The sequence below is a fragment of the Hemiscyllium ocellatum genome, chromosome 1 (genome assembly GCF_020745735.1).
Source record: "Hemiscyllium ocellatum isolate sHemOce1 chromosome 1, sHemOce1.pat.X.cur, whole genome shotgun sequence".
NCBI classification, from domain to species: Eukaryota; Metazoa; Chordata; class Chondrichthyes; order Orectolobiformes; family Hemiscylliidae; genus Hemiscyllium; species Hemiscyllium ocellatum.
The window spans coordinates 97,169,755-97,190,808 of record NC_083401.1 but is presented as its reverse complement, the minus strand read 5'-3'; the positions used below and the strand labels follow the sequence as shown (position 1 = coordinate 97,190,808).

At 40.7% G+C, this 21,054-nt stretch overlaps 2 protein-coding genes across 3 annotated transcripts in view; one reads left to right on the top strand and one right to left on the bottom strand.

The window, feature by feature from the left end:
* sgcb (sarcoglycan, beta (dystrophin-associated glycoprotein)) overlaps nucleotides 1–2,347 on the bottom strand; it is a 32,862-nt gene extending 30,515 nt beyond the window's left edge. Inside the window, exons 1-2 of one of the 2 annotated variants that reach the window (XM_060824260.1) lie at nucleotides 2,317–2,347; nucleotides 1,154–1,360 (exon numbers count right to left, since the gene is read on the bottom strand). In XM_060824260.1, coding sequence (XP_060680243.1) covers nucleotides 1,154–1,360; nucleotides 2,317–2,331 — 222 coding nt within the window. In that variant the 5' untranslated portion in view covers nucleotides 2,332–2,347. Of the gene's footprint in view, nucleotides 1–1,153; nucleotides 1,361–2,234; nucleotides 2,294–2,316 lie in introns of those variants that run through there. The other variant, XM_060824264.1, reaches the window with a different exon arrangement.
* A 2,667-nt stretch (nucleotides 2,348–5,014) lies between these two features.
* Nucleotides 5,015–21,054, top strand: part of spata18 (spermatogenesis associated 18) — a 61,557-nt gene continuing 45,517 nt past the window's right edge. Inside the window, exons 1-3 of the mRNA XM_060824458.1 lie at nucleotides 5,015–5,102; nucleotides 11,366–11,471; nucleotides 16,866–16,981. Coding sequence (XP_060680441.1) covers nucleotides 5,016–5,102; nucleotides 11,366–11,471; nucleotides 16,866–16,981 — 309 coding nt within the window. The 5' untranslated portion in view covers nucleotide 5,015. The remainder of the gene's footprint in view (nucleotides 5,103–11,365; nucleotides 11,472–16,865; nucleotides 16,982–21,054) is intronic.

The following is a 21,054-nucleotide window of genomic DNA, read 5'->3' as shown; positions in this document are numbered from 1 at the left end:
AATAGACAAAGTCTTTTCCCTGGGTTGGGAAGTCCAGAACTAGAGGGCATAGGTTTAGGGTGAGTAGGGAAAGTTATAAAAGGGACCTAACGGGCAGCATTTTCATGCAGAGGCTGGTACGTGTACGGAATGAACTGCCAGAGTATGTGGTGGAGGCCGGTACAATTGCAACATTTAAAAGGCATTTGGATGGGTAGATGAATAGGAAGGGTTTGAAGGGATATGGGCCGGGTGCTGGTAGGTGGGATTAGGTTGGGTTGGGATATCTGGTCAGCATGGACGTGTTGGACCAAAGTGTCTGTTTCCATGCTGTACATCTCTATGACTCTAAACTTACCACTGGGGGGAGAAGTGAATTGCAAGCACCTTTGTTCAAAATACACAAACTCCAACAGGACAAGGTTTGATCGACAGAAACAGCATCCCATACATAAATGTAGCACTAACATAGAACAATTTAAAAGGGAACAATCCATAAGAGCAAACCAATAAAATAAAGCAGTATTAACAATTCTTTATCGTTAGCTGATACAGCTTTCATTAATGACCTCCAACATAAAAGCAGCAAGGATCAAATGGAAAACACAGAAGATTAACACACATTTGTACTGGCAACACTGCTATTACACCGATAACGTATATGAACCAGTCACATAAATATATATGAAATCAATGTTTTGGAATTAGAATGTAACCAGAATAGATACTACGCTTGTGAAAAAACATTTTGTGTAGTTATGCAAGGCTTCCTTGTAACTTTAGCCATTGGTACATTGATTCACCTGAATATGACTTTTAAGATTCTGCAACTGGATTTTTCATATGATTCTCAGAATCTGGAATCACATAGCCAAAACTGAGAAGGAATGACAGCTTTTATTCCTCAAAAGGACATTAATGAAATAGACAGACTATCATGCTGATTTATTGGTTTCCTGAACACCATTGCTAATACAGCTTTTAATTCCAGATTTATTTATTGATTTTTTTAAATTCACCAGCTACTATGGTGAGATTTAAACCTCCTGTCTCTGATTAATAGCCCAGAATGGACTACTAATCTAGCAAAATAACTGCTACTATTAAAAGTACATCAAATTCACATAATTATTCATTCAATTTTGTTAGCATACTGACAAAAGATGGTACTCACAATTAAATTAATCACTGCGAGGATAAACATAAGGACAATTACACAAATGGCCAAATTGCCTTTACGACCTCTCAATCCTGTCCTATGCAGTCTCTCTTCATCAATAGGAACATATCCAGCCTTGAAGTTGCTGTTGTGCTCCTTGTTTATATTTCTACGATCAACTGCTTTCTCATGCATGGAACGTCGGACTGGACCATTTGAACTCTGTCAAAAGAAAAGTTAGTATAGCAAATAATGTGCAATTGCTCTGCAGCTGTTCCCTTTTTAAATGTCACTCAGGTCTTACTATGAACCAATTTAGATATTTACTAAATACAATGATGAAAAAATATTTTGCAATGAAAAGGTGTTTAAAGTAGATGTTATAGAGACACACTGGTCTTTGAAATTACACATTCCAAAGTTTTACATTTTAAGATAGATAAATAACCATAAACTATTATCGTCATAAAGTCAAAATCTTGAAATTCCTTCCCAAATTTTATTGTCGGTCTATTAACAGCACCCAGAGCACTGTGGTTCAAGAAGGCAGCTCACTGCCAACTTTTCAAAGACAAGTAGGGATGGGCATTAAATGCTGACCTAGCCAGCGACACCCAGTGAATAAAATACACTATCCCATTACTTCATGACTTTAAATACCACCACGTTAATCCCTAAACCTCCCTGCACTAATGAAAACAAGCCCAATCAGTATTTCATCTTTGAACCCCTAACCCCTACTTGTCCTGGTAATTCTTTGTTGGATTGTTTTTGTTTGTGTTTTTACTGCATGGGGCTGAATGAAAGCCCAATTTTCTAATCTCTCTCATATTCTGAACTGAGTCGCCATGAGATCTCTTCGTAAACTCTCCATCTTTACGTTCAACGCCAATATGTTGTAAGTGCACCATGGCATACAGTGTTCCGTTAGTTGCTGATTTGTGACTAAGGTTAATGGGAAGATTGTTACTAAACACCGCCCACTCCTCCCCGAAATGTAATTACTTTCGGGATTTTATACAAATACATTTATTTACGCTAACCGATTTTCATCATGCCACTTTTTAATCAGTGCTCCCTAACGACAAACACTAACAGGCTGTTCTCATTTCCCAGTTTATTTCCAGCAGACAGACCGCGGCCCGCTCCCTGTCTGCGTCTCCGTCTCCGTCTCCCACCTGCTCCGCCGCCATCTTGTCTCCACACTGTGACCCCGCCCCCTCCTGGACTCAACGATCAGAGCAGGGGCCGAGGGGGGGTCCGGACTCAACCACCAGGATAAGGGTGGGAGGGGAGAGGGATAGACTTGGAGAATGGAGAGAGATCCAGTCGGATGGGGAAGCGGGGGTCGGAGAGAAGGGGAAAAGGGGAGGGAAAAGAATGTGTGGGAGGGAAGGGGCGGGGGTGGGCCGAGTAAAGGTGATGGGAGGGTAAGGAAGGGAGTGGGGGGATGGGGAGGGGAAGGAAGGGAGGGGCGAGGAGGGAGAGATGGAGGGGCAGGGAGATGGAGGGGAGGAGAAGGGAAGTACAGGGAGGGACGGGGTAAGGGAGCGGAGGGGGAGGAAGGTGAGGAGAGGGGTTGGAGGTGGGTGAATGATGAAGGAAAAGAAGAAGAGGGGGCAGGTGGGAAGGGGAGGAGGAAGAAGATGGGAGGGTAGGGGAAAGTAGAAGAGGGGGAAAGAAGAAGAGGGCAGGGAAGGGAGGAAAGGGAGAAGAAGGTGAGAAGAGGGAGGAAAGATGAAGGGGAGGAGAGGAGAAGAGAGGGAAGATGAAAGGGGGAGGAGAGGAGAGGGAAGAAGAAGGGGGAAGGAGAGGAGAGGGAAGACGAAGGGGGGAGGAGAGAAGAGAGGGAAAATGAAGGGGGAGGAGAGGAGAAGAGAGGGAAGACAAAGGGGGGAGGAGAGGCAGGGAAGAAGAAGGGGGGAAGCAGAAGTGGAAGGGGAGAAGAGGGTGAGGGAAGAAGGAGGTGAAGGGGAGGGGGAAGAATGGTGGAAGAAGGGGGGAGGGGAGGGGAGGGGAGAGGAGGGAAGAATGAGGGGAGGGGTGAAGAACAGTGCAAGAAGAAGGAGGAGAGGGGGAAGGATCTAGGGACTTGTGTTCAAATCCTGCCATGGTAAATTTGAAGAAGTCTGGATTGAAGAGTGTAATAATGGCCCATCTGGTTCAGTAAAGCCCTTTAGTAAATGAAACTATCACCTTGACTTTTGTCTGGTCTACATATGACTTCACACAATGTAGTTTACTCAATTGGCAAGTAGGGATGGGCCTGGCCATTGGCATCCACCTCTTGTTAATGAATGTTTTAAAACTACAGGCAACCTGGTAAGGCTGGACTATTTAGAATCCTTATAGTATAGTAAAATTCACCTTTAGAAATATGTTGATATGAATGACGAGCAGTATTACAATGAATGAGACTAAATCGGTGTGACCCTACATAATAGATTGCAAATTGTGTACAATCCCCAATTTATGAATGTCTGACTTATCCCGTATTGATAGTTTTTCATACTGACAAATGACAACTTTATGTACTATATTGTGTTTGGACTTGTGGACTTATACACATCTTCAAGAAAGGAACCCATTTGTAACCAAGGGACTGCCTGTATAACTATTCTGTGAAAGATGCATTATTGCTTTCAAATGTACTCTCTGCAATAGGCCATAAACCTTTGATTAAATGTACTACATAACTTTGTCTTAATGATAACTTTTGCCCTCCCCAAGGAAACAATCACATGACTGAAACCAATTGCCTTTTTACCATTTTACAATGTTGTAATAGCAGTTAGCTAAGTGGTCAAAGCTGTTTGATGTAACATCTACTGATGATATCAAAACCCTCGCTGCAGGCTGTAAAAGTAAAGCATCTGGCATGTAAATACAAGTCATGAATGTGATGAAATACTCTCCACTTGCCTAGATGATGGCAGTCCCAATACACTCACGAAACTTGGCACCATTCAGAACAAAGTAGCACGCCTGATTGGCACAAGATCCACAAGCATGCACTCCTTCCACCACCAAAGCTTAGTAGCATCAGTGTGTCCTATCTGTAGGATGCACTGCAGAAATTCACCAAAGATCCTCAGACAGCACCTTCCATCTAGAAGGACAAGCGCACCAGATATATGGAACACCGCCACCTTCAAGTTCCCCGCTAAGCCATCAGGGCTACCTGCAGAAGTCTTTTGTGCGGAGAAGGCTGATAGGAAGTGGAAGCAGACAGACAAGGCAACTCCTTAACCAATGTAACCCACACAGAAGTTCCATATACATGTGTAAATACATTCCTAATTTATTATTAATTTCCCTTCCTGCTTGTAATGACCTGGTGCCAGTGGAATTAAAAACTCCTTGCTTCATGGTCCTTGGGCCTTCTGTGTGTTCCAAATCTCATTTTACACAAATAAAATTTATTTTATTCTACTTTTCTATAACGTCAAGTAAAGGTTTTTTTAGGAAATAGCAAAAGCACATAGAAAAGACAGTGCAAACACTTGCACTTTTAAGATTAAGTTTGAAAAAGAATAGGCTGCAAGTGTAGTTATCAATGTTAATGTTACGGTTTAAGCTTATTGGAAAGTCGTACAATATTTTGGGTCTGTATCATATATTTATGGATGCTGCAGAACAATACAAACTGATGGCATCTCTACAAGATTGCCAACAGCGAAGGAAATAGCGTTGCTACAACTAAAAATCAGCGGTGGGAGCACAGCGCAAGCGTAGCGTCCCTAACACCAAAAGCACATAGCAATCCCTCTAGCCATTGTATAAATACTGCAGAGAGCTCTCTGTTTTAGGTGACTGTGGTTTGACAGGGTGTCAGTGTGGGCGAATCCAAGGAACTACGAGCGTTCGCACCGCAGCTATGGCTGACACCTTACGAAGGTTGGTCAATACAACGACCTATAAACTGCTGCAGAATAAACTTGAATCCTGGTACAGAGAATATCACGTGAGTTTTTTTTCCTCATTTGAAAAGTTCTGGTGACTATACCAGGAAGGCACCGGAAGCGCTCTCTGCAGTATTTATTGCTGAATCTGGCAGCATCTTCTTTGCGATCCAAAAATCAAGTTACATCAGTTACAAAATAATTACAACGTTTGCAGAAATAAACTATTTGAAAACACATGTCTGATCTCAGCAACAACGAGAATCGTGTTAACATGTGATTTACAGTGGTCTCCCATGATTGATAAGCGGTCAAATCTTGGTTTCGATAAATTACTTGTTATTTGCAATTTAATGTGGTAAATAGAACCGCAAATATAAAGGTTTTGGTTTAGACTCAACACTCAGATGTTTAGTCTTGAAGCTGTTCTTGTTGAAATTTTGCAAGTAAACGTGGAAATTTCCCGGGAGTTTGGTAACTAAGGACGCTCGTTGCTATGGCAATGTGGAAAGCAGCCCTGGTAAAAATGCAACACATATTGTACTTGCAGCTGCGCCAAACAATACATTTTTTACTCCTTCAGTCAAACTCATTTTAGCACACTGAGCTCTATGTTAGAGCAGAACTAGTTAACGTTATTGCACACTTGTTTATACACAAAAGTTCATTCTGAACTAATTTCTAAATTTTCAAGAGTAGCGAATGTTTTCAGGTAGCAACTTTTCAGGTAATCTCAAGTAAAACTAGAGTAGCAACTTGAGTTAATTTCGTTTTATTGTCTTTGATTTCTACACAGGAACGAGTTTCAGAAAAACCTAGTAATTGCATAAATCAGTAGCTGTCAATGTGTGTATGTCAATTTAAGTGGATGAGCTAAGACAGTAAACATTTTGAAATTTGAATGGTCAATTGTTATCAGAAAAGAAAATAAGAACTGATTTCAGGAAGTGGTCATACACCGACAACAATAGCGGGAAAAGAGCCTGTCAGAAAATAAATTCAAGTCAGTTATTAAAAACAAGCTCATGCTGGCGCTCAACCGTAATTGCAATAGCTAAAATATTTAAAACTATTTAATGTTACAAATGTTGCAAAAGGATACAAATCTAGTTATTCCACACTACCAGTCATTCATTCTTTTCATACACCCCTTGAACAGTAAAGAAAGATGGTAGCTAAAAAGCAATTATTGTCAGATTTATGCTTTATAGCTCTTGTATTTTCAGTATTGTTTTAAAGAAGATAATTTTATTACTTTTCATGCTTTCAAATTCACCTCCAGCATGCCATTATTCTGAAATGGATCCATAACAGTTGCCAAATAGGATTAACATTTCAGGCAAAGGATTTTTATCAGAACAATTTACTCCCACTGCCCTTTGGGCCATGTTAAGTTCAAAACGTTAGCTTATAAACATCAAAAATCAAATATTCTTATAAAATATTAACCTTGTTTAACTGCACAAGTGCTGTCTACTTTGCCGAATATTTCAGCACTTAATGTTTTCTTTACAAACTTATAAGATATAGCCAGACTCGTTATTCTGTTCTAGATTGACATGTATTCAGATTTATTTTTGACCATCTTTCTACAGAACTTGGAGAAAGAATTACAGTGCTTTTAACATTTGCAGCTTTAGAAGCATTGATTGTGCTTTCTGTTCTCAAATGCTGCCGCTTTTCCACATCCACCAGAATTAAGACATAAGTGGGAAGGTCCATTGTTGGATTACTAACTGAGGCCTTTAAATGGGTAACGAATGACAAGAAAACCCACAAAGAATGGGAAAACCGTCAAAATATATATATGTTTTGACACCTAAAATGACCTCCATACTGATAAGTATATTGGCAATACTGGCTGTGACAGTCCCTCATACACTATTGGAGAGTAGAACAACTTTCAGTTCTACTTGTGAAAGACTATGATGCAGTCATATTTTGGCAGAGCATAACCTGAAATTCAATAGGCGTTCTTGTGAGTTCCCACTCATGACACATGGGGGTTGCTGGCTGGCAGTATTTTATTGCTTGTCCCTTGTTGCCCTTGAGAAGGTGGTGGAGAGCTGCCTTCTTGAACCACTGCAGTGGATATGCTATGGATTAACCTAAAATGTTCTTAGGGAGGGAATTCCAGAATTTTGACCCAGCAACAATTAGGATGGTGAGTGGCTTGGAAGGGAACTTGTAGATGTCGGTACATCTGCTGCCCTTGTCCTTCTAGATTAAGTGGCTTTGGGTTTGGAAGGTGCTGTCTAAGGATCTTTGGTGAATTTCTGCAGTGCATCTTGTAGATAGTACACGCTGCTGCTGCTGCTGAGGTTGTGGTGGAGGGAGTAGATGCTTGTGGATGCAGTGCCAATCAAACGGGCTGCTTTGACCTGGATGGTGTCAAGCCTCGTTGAGTGTTATTGGAGCTGCACCCATCCATCCAAGTGAGGAGTATTCATCACATGCCTGGCTTGTCCTTGTAGATGGTGGACAGGTTTTGGGAAGTCAGGAGGTGAGTTACCTGCTGCAGTATTCCTAGCCTCTGACCTGCTCTAGCAGGCACTGTGTTAATGTGATGAGTCCAGTCGAGATGAGTCCAGTTGTGCTTAATGGTAACCTCCAGGATGTTGATAGTGCGAGATTCAGTGATGGTAACAACCATTGAATGGATATCAAGCCTAGAGGTAAAAGTGCCAATCATGCAACTGCTCTCTTGTGGATTGTATCAGATTTCTTGAATGTTGTGTTTGGTCCATCAATTCAAGTGAGTGTTCAGTATTTAATGATAACCTTGATAAATAGTGGTTAGGTTTCAAGAGATCAGGAAATTAAACCATTGGTGTTGTGTGTGCAGCTTAGCTCTCTGCCTGTAGTCAGTGTTGATACCACTGGTTCAGTGAGGCTTCTAATCAGTATCCCCAAGGATGTTGATCTTTGTGGGAAGTCCAGTATGGGGATGCTATTAAAGTTTGAGGAAATTGCTGGGCTTTCGCTTTTGCCCAGATGTTCAGTTTTGCACATGGATGTATTTATCAACCCAACAGGCTTGCCATCCAGTTTTTACCAAAGGTTTGCATCAACTGCTTCATTATTGGAGGAATTCCAAATAGGTTAAACTCCTGCAGTACCTCCCGACACTGGTATCTGACTAGCACAGCCATCTTTCTCTGTGTCAGCTGGTTTTCCCTTTGATTCCCACTGACCACAGTTTTGTTTAGGCTCCTTATAACTGTAGTGGTTTGAGAGTTGCCTTGATGTTAAGGACAGCTACACTCCGGTTTTCTTTTGACATTCAGCTCTTGCATTTGTAAATTTCTGATCCGCAGCCCAAGTGCATGTTGTTAATTCTTGGTGTTAAACTTGAATTTATTCTATGCTGAATATTGCTATCACTCTGTACTTCTATGCCCTATTGATCTATTCTCTCCAGTCTCTTGCACATCTTTTGACAAGATTACACTGTTTTACACGCCCCTATCAAAAATTATCACCACCCCTCTCACTTCCTAATCTCTCACCACCTCTGAGCATCAGATTTCTCCCCCAAGTGTAGTTCTGGCCTGAATATTTAAAGGAGACATACTTACATTGGAGACAGCACAGCAATGATTCACTAGCGGGTGAATGTGAATATTGTCTTTATAATGAAAGCCTGAGTAAATTGGGCAGATATTCCCTGAGGTTCAGAATGGTAGGCAATCTTATGGAAACATTCAAGATTCTGAGGGGGCTTGACAGGACAGACAGCGAAAGATTGTTTCTGCTGGCTAGGGAATCGGGAATGTGGGGGCACACTCTCAGGATGACTCGATAATTTAGGAATGAGGTATGTTAAATTAATTCACTGAAAGGGTTGTGAATCTTTGGAGGTGTGCACCTCGAGAGAGTTGTGGATATTCCATCATTCGTTATTATCTGGAGCAGGTATAGAATCATCATAGAATCCCTAGGATGTGGAAACAGGCCACTTGGTTCAACTAATCCACACCAGCTCTCCAAAGAGTAACTCAACAGGACCCACTCCCCTACCCCTATTACTCTACATTTATTCCTGACGAATGTACCTAGCCTCCACATCCCTGAACTCCATGCACAGTTTAGTACAGCCAATTCACCTAACCTGCACATCTTTGGACTGTGGAGGAAGCCAGAGCACCTGGAGGAAACCCACGCAGACACAGGGACAATGTGCAAACTCCACACAGTCAGTCGCCTGAGGCTGGAATCGAACTCTGGGGTGTGAAAAAATGCTGAGGCAGGCAGGTTAGAAGGCCAACATTGTTCCCTGGTCCATTGATCAAGTTCTGTACATTTGTGTTAGATACCCTAGATGCCATCCTTCATTGCTAAAGTTCACTCACCCAATATCCACCATGTTAGAACTCATGACCCCTAAAGTAACAATGAGAAGATTTGAAATGCACAAGAAACAGATAAAATAAAGAAACGGCTATCAAAAAAACACTTTTAAAAAATCTTAGCTAATAAAACAATTAATCTACACATAGCTTATTGTCACATTTTAATAGCTGTATCACCAACCTTTGTTTAGATTACTTACAGTGTGGAAACAGGCCCTTCGGCCCAACAAGTCCACACCGACCCGCCAAAGCATAACCCACCCAGACCCATTCCCCTACATTTACTCCTTCACCTAACACTGCAGGCAATTTAGCATGGCTAATTCACCTAACCTGCAATTTTTGGATTGTGGGAAGAAACCGTAGCACCCAGAGGAAACCCACGCAGACGCAGGGAGAATGTGCAAACTCCACACAGTCTGTTGCCTGAGGCAGGAATTGAACCCGGGTCTCTGGCACTGTGAGGCAGCAGTGCTAGCCATTGTGCCACTGTGCCGCCCACTAGTTGAATTTATTAGTGGGGCTGGGGTTGCAACCACATAACCTCACACTTCTCTGAATTGAATGTCAATTGGCATTTTTCTGTGCACTTAGCCAAACCATTGTTACTTTTTATTCAATGATCATCCTCTTCCTTAGAAACTACCTGGCCAATTTTTGTATAATTTACAAATTCCTCAATCATTACTTCCTACATTTCACTTTAAAGCATTTAACATATGCCTTAAATGGTTCACTAATGTCCTTTAGGGAAGGAAGCTGCCATCTTTACCTGGTCTGGTCTACATGTGCATCCAGACCCATAGCCATGTGGTTGACTCTTAATTGGGCAATTAGGAATGGGAAATAAATGGTGTCCATGTCCCATAAATTACTAAAAAAAACAGCAAGGGACTCAACAATGAATTCTATGAAACAATACTGGGAATTACTTTCCATTCTCAGAAAGATCTGTTGACCATTGTCCTCTGTTCCTGTCATCTCAGCAAACTTTGGATTCAACTTGCCAGATTCCCCTCCATCCCATGGACTTTATTTTTTCTGAATGACCTGCAATATGGGACCTTGTCAAATGCCTTCCTAAGATCCATGTAGACAACATCCACTGCATTGTCATTTTCAGTCTTCCTTGCTATTTCCTGCAAAAAATCAATTAAGTTAATAAGACGCGACCTTTCCTGAACAAAACCATGCCGGCCATCCCTGATTAATCCAGTGCCTTTTCAAGTAACACCTAATCCTATCCCTCAACACTGATTCCAGTAATTTTTGCATCACTGAGGTCAGATTAACTTGCATATCCATTGTACCTTTTTTGAATACATATTTCCATATTTAAGACTCCTGAAACTTTAGCTCATACAAAGTCCCGCTCCCCTTTCCTTTCACTCATCATGCTGCTCCCATTACCCATGTCTTATTTGACTTATGTTGGATTCTGGTTCTCCAAAGCCACAGTTATCAAGTTCCCATGTTTATGTTCACATCTCTTCATACTTGAACCATCTCTGTAACCTTCTGTAATCTTATCATCCACTGAATGTGCATTCTCTAATTTTTGTTTCTTGCGTGTTGCTCATTGTGTTTGCCTCATCACTGGATACTGTATCTTCAGCTACCAACAGCCTAAGTGCCAAAAGTCACTCACTTAACCTTTCTCTCTCCCTCATTTTAGACCATGTCTTGAACAAATGTGTAGTGACTCTGTAGACCTCTTCAAGCTTGTATAACTATATTTGTCAATTATGTTTCTTTGGACTACCTTGTGACATTTTCTACATTAAGGTCATTATATCGGAATTCAGTTTCGTTTGTTGAGCATAGAAATCTGGATTAGTTAGGTCTCTGGAATTGACATAAATTCCAATTCGTTGAAAGATTACATCTGAAAAGTAGAGTTTGTAGCAAACCTTTTCTACTGCTGGATAACATGAAGGATTCTTCAATTTCTGTTTCCTTTTTTTGATTCACAGATTAACTCGTGTGATCAGAACTTGAATCGCTGTTGTGAACTTATTGAACTGACCTCGAAAGTTCAAGGAGAATTATTCACCATTCTTAGTCTCACAGCAAGTGAAGGTATAGCATTTTAAACATGAAGACTCATCTCTGCATTCCTCTTTCAGTCCTCTATGTTTTTGGAACAAAATTCAATTCAGATCTCGTTACCTTTGTTACTTGGATCGCAGGCACCAATTTCCACTCTATTTTGGCTATCAATAAGAAGGATTTATTTTTGTGGGTCAGTGGGTGAGAACTGAATTCACACACCAGCTTTTTCTATGTATTGAAAAAAATGACTTCATTAAAGCTAGCTGAGGAATACTTTCAGTAGATTCCAGGATTACCAGGCTTTTGTGAAAGAAGACGTTTGAATATGCATTCTCTTTTTGTTTGCATCGTTCTCTACTTTTAGTCCAGATGTTTTGCTTTAAGTTCCTGGCAGAGAGGTGGAGAAGGCTACATTATTAAAGTTGGGAAAGGAAATGTCCTATCATTTTTTCGCAAATGTTTCAGGGTCATTAAAGCTTATGGAGTTGAGGGCTAAACTTTTGTTTATTCTTCCTAACCTGCCATCAGAACACAACATTGGCTGAATTAAGCAGTAAATTAATAGCCTCTAGGACCCCTGATCAATTAAGAACAGAATTAGGGTTCTGACATTGGACAGCCAATAGGAAGCTCCCATCCCATCAATGGGCGCTAACAATGTAAATAGATGAAGGTGCAAGGTGGAGGTGCCCTCTGAGAAAGCTTTAAAAACTTTAAAGTGATTTGAGGCCACAGTTGCCAAGGTTGTTTTGGAGAGGCTCTATTGTAGTCAACTTGCACTCCCTGCCATAGGGTAGGGATAATAATTATAAATGAAGCGTTATTCCTCAATTCCCCTAACAAACTGTAACCATTCATCAGCTAGGACTTTAGGTTTGGTGGGAAGAGGGGACTAATGAGGAAAAGCTCCAGTTGGTGTTTGCACAATGCCCTTAATTGGTTTATTTAGGAGCATAATTGGCTGCCTCAAACATATAGCTATCCAACCTCCATAACTGATCTCCCATTCCCCAAAAAGGTTAGATCAACCATTTGAGTCAAATCTCCTCAGTTTTTGGCTCATTGGACTGCAGATTTGTATTTGCTGTAAGTTACAGCCAAGATGAAAAGGGTGTGAATATGATTTATTCATATTCACTATGTATTTGTCAATGAATGCTTTAATGGATGGCAGAGCGAGGTATAGCAAACCAAGAGATCAATATTTTATCCATTAATTTGATAAGGTAGGTTATTTTATAGGTGTGTAATTCCTACCTAATTTTCCTGTATTTACTGCAACCCCTCATTCCAGCACAACATAGGAATTCAGGTGTAGAAATAGGCCATTCAGCCCCTCAAACTTGTTCTGCTATTCAATGCGATCATGACTGATCTGTTACCTGCCAGGCAAATCTATACTACAATCACTATGAGATAATATTAGCATTTTAATGATTCAGATATTGATGTACCAGACAATTTCCAAGTTTCTGGATGACAATAAATTTGGAAGTATTGCAAACTCTGAGAATGTCAGTGAATATTTTTGAGTGGATGTAGCTGATAAAATTTGGTGCATGATAAAGTGAAGTGATCCATTTTGGTGGAAAGAACAAAGAGAGAGTTTATACATTTAAAAGTTACTATTTTTAAAAAGGGTGAAGGAATAAAAGACTGGACATCTCTGGGCACAAGTTGTATCTGGCAGGGCAGATTGGCAAAATGATCAATAAACAAATGTGTTCCTAGGATTTATAAATAAAGGTGAAGTACAAATAACAAGGAGGTTATGATGAACCTTTGGAAAACGTTTCTTCAGCCTCAACTGAAATTTTGTCTAGTTCTGGACACCACACTTTAAGAGGGATGTGAAGTCATTAATGGGGGTGCAGAAAAATAACCTGAGAATAACTTCAGTTATGATGGGTATCTGTGGTGAGGATAGATTGGAGAAACCAGATTTTACACTTTTTGAATAGAGGGTTGAGAGGAGATTTAATTGAGATATTCAAAATCATGAGGACTTCAGAAAGAGTAGAAAAGATAGAGGGTTTAAAAGCTAGTGTACACTGATTTTAAGGTTATTAGCAAAACCAAAGGCAGCATGAGGAATACATTTTGATAAGATTTCTGGATCAGGAATGCACTGAAAGGGGAGTGGAGTTAGATGCAATGCTTTCACAAAGAAAGTAGCTAATTACCTGAAGTTGGATAGGGTAAATAGGCAGTCTTTTCCCTGGGGTCGGGGAGTCCAGAACTAGAGGGCAAAGGTTTAGGGTGAGAGGGGAAAGATATAAAAGAGACCTGAGGTGCAATTTTTTCACACACAGGGTGGTACGGGTATGGAATGAGTTGCCACAGGAAGTGGTGGAGGCTGGTACAATTACAACATTTAAGAGGCATTTGGATGAGTATATGAATAGGAAGGTTTGGAGGGATATGGGCTGGGTGCTGACAGGTGGGACTAGATTGGGTTGGGATATCTGGTCGGCATGGACGGGTTGGACCGGAGGGTCTGTTTCCATGCTGTACATCTCTATAATTCTATTTGTAGAGATATAGGGGAAATGACGGTGGAGTGGGACTAGCTGAATTGTTTTTCCAGAGAGCTGGCATGGGGTGGCACGGTGGCTCAGTGGTTAGCATTGCTGCCGCACAGCTCCATGGTCCCAGGTTTGATTCCAGCCTTGGGTAACTGCCTGTGTGGAGTTTGCACATTCTCCCCATGTCTGCATGGGTTTCCTCCGGGTGCTCCAGTTTCCTCCCACAGTCCAAAAAAGTGCATGTCAGGTGAATTAGCCATGCTAAATTGCCCCATAGTGTTAGGTGCATTAGTCAGAGGGAAACAAGTCTGGGTGGGTTACTCTTCGGAGGGTCGGTGTGGACTGGTTGGACCGAAGGGCCTGTTTCCACACTGTATGGAATCTAATCTAATGTGTGGAATAGATCAAATAATCTCCTGTTGTGTAACTGTTCTACTGAGGCAGAATATAGTTATCAGGTCCAATTTGAAGGCATGGTCAGGGAAATCAAAGTTGGAGGAACCTCAAATGGTACCATGCCACATAGATATTTTCCGATGAACCTGTTCAGATATGTTATTATACACCTCTGAAGCAAGTGGGATTTGAACCCGGACCTCCTGGCCCAAAGGTAGGGACACTACCGCTATGCTATGAAAAGCTTATGGTCCCCATAGTTGCGTTCTCAAAAGTATTAAAGATCAAGTCATGTTAAAATGCAGGTCCATTCTGTATGTTGTCAATGTAGTAACAGCATGGATAATGCACTTCTGCTTTTCACCAAGGGAGGCACTTCATAATTGTTATATTGGAAGCTTAGCACTTGATATGATTTGGAGATGCTGGTGTTGGATTGGGGTGTACAAAGTTAAAAATCACACAACACCAGGTTATAGTCCAACAGGTTTAGTTGGAAGCCCTAGCTTTCGGAGCGCCGTTCCTTCATCTGAAAGTTAGTGCTTCCAATTAAACCTGTTGGTCTATAACCTGGTGTTGTGTGATTTTTAACTGTGATCAATAGATGCTTGGATTAAAAGAAAGCTAAGGCAAAATAACTGGATTTGTGAATTGGAGGTCAAGGGGCTATTCGTCACAAAATTGGAGACATGGATATTTAGTGGCAGCCACTTTCTTTGCTGTAACCCAACCTTAGCAAGCACTAGCCCTTTGATATGGGAGCAGACTGGTTTCAGAGCACTGCTCCTTCATCAGGTGATTGTGGAGTATAAGATGGTAAGACACAGAATTTGTTCCAAAAGTTATGAAATGATATATATTAAAAAAGACCTGGATTGTTTGTCAGGACTCTCATCTTTTAGAATGACCATGTTGGTTTCAGTTCTTTCATATGTAAATCACAAAACATTTTTTAAAGTGACATTCTGAAGTGAACTTTAACAATTGGTGTCATGTCGGCCCAGATAATGCAGTTAAGGTGTAAGGTGCCCTGTGTGAGGCTGTCAATGCCACAATGGGCAGACTGTTTCTAATCTAAAAAATGGATTTGCAGAATCTTACATGGATTCATGCAGTTTTTCAGCAAAGTAAAATGTAATTCTGGAAGTAACTTGCAGAGGGCGCACACAGAGAGCAGCTCATACCTTAAATACATTATCTGGGCTGACATGACACCAACTGTTAAAGTTAAAAATCACACAACACCAGGTTATAGTCCAACAGGTTTAACTGGAAGCAGTTGGCTCAAAAACTGCATGATTTATGTAAAACTCTGTTATCTCACTTTTTAGATTAGAATCAATCTAAACATCAGGTCATAGACAGAGAACACAGGGGGCTAACACCTTCAACATATTGTCTAGCTATCACCATTGTTAACAGCTAACCCGAGAATGCAACTTTTAAAGAAAGGTTATAGTCCAACAAGTTTAATTGGAAGCACACTAGCTTTCGGAGCGACGCTCCGAAAGCTAGTGTGCTTCCAATTAAGCTTGTTGGACTATAACCTGGTGTTGTGTGATTTTTAACTTAGCACTTGATAAATGGCCATAGTGCAAGAGGATTTTAGAGCTGTCTCTCACTGAAATTTTCAAGGAATGACTTAATGATGATTTTAAGCCCAGTGGAATTCCATCTGTAGCATTAACTTCCATGGGGATAAGTATGTGGGGTACAGTCTAATTGAGAGTGGGACATGTTATCAGTGATGTGTGAAATTTCAAACTGTCCTAGTGGATATAAATCTCTTTTTGGTGTTATTAGATTTTGACCATGAGGTGATTGATTGAGCAACTAAAATAACGTACATCTATATATGTTTCATCAGGAACCATGGCATTTGCATTATTTGTTTCTGTCACATGAGATGTGGGTATCGGTGGTTACACCAGCATTTACTGCCCTTCCCCGAATGTCCTGGAGGGTCATAGTGAGCCTGCTCCTTGAACTGTTGGAGTGTCAATGCACTAAGGCAAGGAGTTCCAGGACATTAAATGGTGCTTTCTAATGATATAAACTGAATCTTGGTAGTTTTCACTCTTTTTCCCCTTTTTTGTCCGTCAATGGTCATTCATGGACAAATGAAGAAAACATTTCCTAATTATTCAACCATGGCTTTTCTGCTTCCAGAATAGGAGCTGCCAATCAAAAATCAAGAAACTGTATATGTAATGTTTATTTTTTTTCTTGTTTTAATAACAGATGAAAGGAGAAGTGAGGGTGCTGGAAATCTGCAACAAAAAAATTCCAAAGTAACAGGGCTCTAGAGCCTTATTTTACAGATGCTGCCAGACCTGCTGCGTTACTCTACCACATTCTGTTTTGGTTTCAGACAAAATAAGATGTTTCAAATCAAATTGTAAACACTGCAATGTCATTAAACACCCCAAAGATTGACAAATGAGTATTTAAACACTTAGTTTGATCTTCTTTATTTTACTTTATTCCTCTTTTTTTAAAGGTGGTGTTTATTCTGGTGTTGATACGATCAAATCCCGCTTCCTGCCCTGGCTTGGGTCCAGCTTTACAGTCCTTACGTCAGGGGTGACATCCGATACTAGCCTTACACTCATGAAGGTATATGAATAAATATACAATCTGACTGAGGCTTGCTCTTGTGATTGAAAATCTTTGATCATGTGGCCTGGAACTTAATTTTCTGTCTTTGACTGACAGGTAAAAATGTGCTGTAGCAGATATCTGAAGTTTCTTGCTGTGAATGCGATTCAACCCCTAACACTTCAGCTTGAAACCTTTTTGCCCACCACACTGCTGTGTGAGTTGATGATGGCACAGGCAGGGAAACAATACCTGGGTGAACAGCAATAGAGAGGCTATTTCCTAGCCAATCTGCTTTGAGATAGAAATAGTGAAAGGACTAAGAAGGAATGAAAACTCGATAGAGGAATTCACCATGAGATTGAATAAACAAAAAGAAATAGAGAGGCTAAGAAAATTTTGACAGAATATTAAGAACAAATAAAAGCAGTTTTACATAATTTTGGATTTTGAGAACATCTTAAAATTACAAATGCGAATGAACACTTAATAATTCATTTTTAGAAAAGGAATCTTTGGTTATATATAATAGTAGTCACATTGTTGAAAAGTTGCTTACACCCATTATTGGCTCTGATTACCTACTACAGCACTTTGGTATCTAACCAAATCCTGCACAAATGCAACAACATCATGCCTTTCAATGTCTAATTCAAAGGTGAGGTAGACACTTAGAATGGGTTGCAGATTTTGATTCATTAACATATAAATCCCAGAACTTCTTTCAAGTCACATTCCTGAGATAATTTAAGGTTTTATTTAAAAAAGGTGGAAGCGGTTTGTTCAATACATTGCATCAGTTGTATGACACTTTGATCTTTTACCATAAATTGTGTGTCCTATAATCCTGCCCCACTAGCTACCTGATGAAGGCACAGTGCTCCAAAAGCTTGTACTTCCAAATAAACCTGTTGGACTATATTCTGGTGTTATGTGATTTTTAACTTTGTCCATCCCAATCCAACACCGACACCTCTACATCATACTTAAGGAGGGTAAGTAACAGACATTCTGCATAGAACCATTTCAGCACTCATGCCAAGATATTCCCTTCTGTAGATTTTTGATCACAGTATTTATTGCCCTGAACATTTAATTAATTCAAAATAAATACAAAATTTTCCAATACATCATCCGTTATATCATAGAGTAATAGAGATATACAGCAAGGAAACAGACCTCTTGGTCCAACTTGTCCATGCCGACCGGATATCCTTAATAAATCTAGTCCCATTTGCCAGCATTTGGTCCATAACCCTCTAAACCCTTCCTATTCATAAACCCTTTTAAATGTTGTAATTGTACCAGCCTCCACCTTTTCCTCTGGCAGCCCATCCCATACATACACCACCTTCTGCATGAAAAAGTTGCTCTTTAGACCCTTTTTAAATCTTTCTCCTCTCACCTGAAACCTATGCCCTCTCGTTTTGGACTCCCCCACCCTGGGGAAAATACCTTGTCTATTCACCCTATCCATGCCCTCATGATTTTATAAACCTCTATAACGTCACCCCTCAGCATCTGACACTGCAGGGAAAACAGCCTCAGTCTATTCAGCCTCTCATGAGTTGATTCACAAACTTTCACCACAACATGTGTCTACTTTTTGACAGCTTGTATCCGTTTTATGCTGCACTCTCGTGCCTTATAGAACTCTTTTTTTGTGCCTTGTTGAGTTAGCTTTTCTACAGTTTGCTATTTTGGGCCAATGTTCATCTCCAAGGGGGGGAGGAATGTGGGGAGAGGTTAACAGGAGTCATGGGATTATTCCTGGCATGGTCTGACTACCTTGGGAGTAAGTGTCCAAAAGGATGAGATTTTCATGGCTGTTGTTGGAGGTAAGGTAGGGATGGGGTGGCAATGTAAGGGGCTGGATGTGGTGAGCTGTATTTGGATTGCCTCCAAACAAAACTTAGAGGTGGTCACAGCAACTGCTGGTTGCCAGGGCAGTTTGTTTAAAGGTTTCATGTCAGTGTTTGGGACTGCAATGAAAATAGCTAACAAGGAAACAGAAAGGCCCTCACACACCAACTTGTACCCCCTTCAGCCCTGCACCAAGACACGAGCACTCAACAACTTCAATTGCAAGGTGTTCCATGGGCTTCAGTGATCATGCAAACTACTAGATTTCTAACCTCACAGCCACAACTACGTAATGAGTTTTAACATCAATTCATTCAACAAATTCCAATAGTAAACATGTTTGGGAGGAAAACAAAAGGACCTTATCTTAAACTACAGAATGTGGAGATGCCACTATCATTTTTTTCCATCCTAATTACTAAGAGGCAGATGAAAAAGAAATTAAATGGTTATACAGGTTTTGTTCCCTTTCCTGATATCCCCCCCACCCCATCCAACCCCTAATATGAGTGCAGTGCAAGTATTGATGAAGCAACCCGCATGCAAGTACACGCCAATGCAAGGTTAGCAAGGCTAGGATGGAGAAAGTGAGGACTGCAGATGCTGGAGATCAGAGCTGAAAATGTGTTGCTGGAAAAGTGCAGCAGGTCAGGCAGCATCCAAGGAGCAGGAGAGTCGACGTTTCGGGCATGAGCCTGAAGAAGCTCCTTGGATGCTGCCTGACATGCTGTGCTTTTCCAGCAACACATTTTCAAGGGTAGGATGGAGCCCTGCATCAGAGCAGAAGTAATAGAGTAACTCGTAATTCAACATTTTGTTTCACATGGAAAACATTTTGAGGTAGTTACTGTCTTGGATATACATGGGTTTATTCCAAGCACCTCAGCACAGTTCAAAAATAGAAATATTAAGAAAAAAGACAATGTCCAACTGTCTTTATAGGGGGAGATGGAATACTGATTATCTTGTTTTCAGTGAAGACTGGTCTGTTGCTGGATTCACACCACCTGAAGTAACTTTGTTGTGTTGAAGGTTGTGATGATGAATCTGCTGGTGTCAATATGGTTAACCTAGTTCAAATGGAATTTCACACTGTGCGGAGTTCACCGGGGGCAATTAGAGTGAGGAATCCTCCGAAATTGGCCTCAAACTGCTTCCAGTATCTTCAAAATACAACCTCTGATCTATCACTGCTACACAGTAACATTCTCTAGCAAGTATGGGAGTGAATATCAAGCAAGGAGGGGGATTAGATTTTGTCATGATGCTTTTCACTGTCAAAGTTCAACTGCATTGGCTGGTTGAACAAGTCAGGGATATATAGGTGCATTAGTTGGGGTTAAATGGAGGGGAATGGGTCTGGGTGTGTTACTCTTCGGAGGATTGGTGTGGACTTGTTGGGCCGAAGGGCCTGTTTCCACACTGTAAGGATTCTATGATTCTAACTGACAACTCAGAGATCTATTGACTATTGACACACCTGAGCCCCTACTCAGGTTCTTTGGTCTTGGCTGTCAACTTCATGATGTCTTTCTGTACAAAGTTCAGATTTTGAGTGCTTGCAGTTATTGACAGTTGAAAGGATCAAAATTATTAGGTTACACTTTTTGTTAGGTTATAGTGCAAATTAGTTTTTTTTCCCCCCAAGGAAGTGTAAAGCCATTGTGGCAAACTTTTAAAGCTGTTTTTAAAAAAACGCATCATACAATAACTTTGTTCACTGGGTGAATGGGCTTAGAGTGCCATAGCTTGGCATGAGGGGCCACAAATGCTATTCATTGTTGAATAATCTTGGAACAGTTATGTCAGCTATGTATGTCTGCAAGTGAAAATGAAGAGTGAGTCACCTGCTGAAATGTCATCTTGTATTATTGATGATGGTGTGTGTGAGATTGAACAACAACTTGTATTTCTAAAGTAATGTAAAAAAAAGTCCCAAGGAGCTGCACAGGAACATTAAAAAGCAAATTTTAATGCTGAATCATATAGGTCAGATGACCAAAAACTTAATCAGTGGGCATCTTAAACAACCTGGACGGGTGGAAAGATTTAGAGAGAGAATTCCATAGCTCACGGCATTGCTAGGGTAATTAAAATCAGAGATGTACATGAGGCCAGAACTGGAGATGACAGAGACCCTGAAGGATTTTTCAGCTGGTCAAAATGAGAGAAATGGAGGGACTAGGTTATTGACGTGATTTGAAGATGAGACGAGGATTTTAAAATGG